The 1,185-nt window shown below is 48.7% G+C and overlaps 1 protein-coding gene across 1 annotated transcript; it reads right to left on the bottom strand.

Annotated features, from left to right (window-relative positions):
• Positions 1–280: 280 nt before the first annotated feature.
• Positions 281–1,073, bottom strand: LOC110105693 (the record flags this gene model as incomplete). The annotated part of the gene is made up of 1 exon (XM_020835291.2): positions 281–1,073. A coding segment is annotated over one exon (686 nt), but the record flags the coding sequence as incomplete, so codon positions are not given.
• Positions 1,074–1,185: the final 112 nt, after the last annotated feature.

Here is a 1,185-nt window from a genome sequence, read left to right as displayed (position 1 = left end):
TTTACTAAAAAAATATTTTTAAAAACAGCAAAAAAAATCGTTCCAAACAAAACCTTGTGTGTACGTGCGTGTTTTTGGGTTTTTCCTCTTTCGCGTTGCAAAAACCAATCGCCATGCCTTCCTACAAAATAACATTTATAGAAATTCCCAAAGCCGAGAACGGTCACAGAGCGTACCGACCACGCCATCGGTCCTACGCCTTCCAAGGCACGCTGCGCGGCGGTCACGCCCACGGTTCGGCGTAGCAACGCAAATTTATTGCCACTAGTTAACCTCGCAATTACGCTGCGTAATCTCAATTTATTTTACATAAACTTGATAATTTATGAATAACAAAAGAAGCGCTTACTAGTTCATTTATCATGATCACCGTCGCTAATTATTAAATTAAATCCTCTGGTGCTGACCGCCCTGCCGGCGCTGCATCTTTACGTTAGGCGACACGATGGATACGAGCCCGCCGAGCGGCGCCTTCATCTTCCCGCGGTATATTATCTCATCATACGGCCGCCGGTAAAATCTTATAAACTGCGCAAACGCTTCTCGGTCCCGCGCCGCCCTGTTTCCAGCCGTTCCTTCCTTCTTGAACGGGAATAGCAGCGACGAAGGAGACTGAAGGAACGATGGCCTCGGCGTTCTCGGCAGCGTTGAGGAAGGCGTGGAGGGAACGCTCAGGCGAGGGGCGGACCTAGCCGCCGGCGAAGCGAAGGAGTGTGACCTGGCGGAGAGAGGAGTGGCGCCCGCGAGTGAAGGGCTTGCGGGGGCTACGGCAGTATGGGTGTTGGTCATGCTGAGGTACCATGGCTTCAACGAGTCGAATTGAGAGACGGTGAAGGAGAATCTCGATGAAGCGGAGGCGGCGGAAGCGGCAAGCTTAGGGGAGGGGTCGAAGCGGAGAGAGGTGGTGCGTGGGTGGGAGATGAAGATGGAGTCCTCCGCAGTGGATTCGAAGTCTTGAGAAGAGACCACCGCCGTGAGCGGCCATAGGTCTACAAAGGGGCGAGCTCCCTGCGCATTAAAAATATTAATTTTATTATCGAATAATGATTGATTTACACAGAGATAAATGTAAGCTCAACTGCACTCAAAATAAAAATAAAAAATGATATGATACGTGTATGTATTCGGATTCTTCCTAAGAACATACATAAAAGATATTCTAAATTATACAGACAAAAATTCAGT

Source organism: Dendrobium catenatum, unplaced genomic scaffold (genome assembly GCF_001605985.2).
Source record: "Dendrobium catenatum unplaced genomic scaffold, ASM160598v2 original_scaffold_236479, whole genome shotgun sequence".
Taxonomy (NCBI): domain Eukaryota; kingdom Viridiplantae; phylum Streptophyta; class Magnoliopsida; order Asparagales; family Orchidaceae; genus Dendrobium; species Dendrobium catenatum.
Note: the sequence above shows the minus strand (reverse complement) of the source record. Positions and strands in the feature narration are given on the sequence as shown.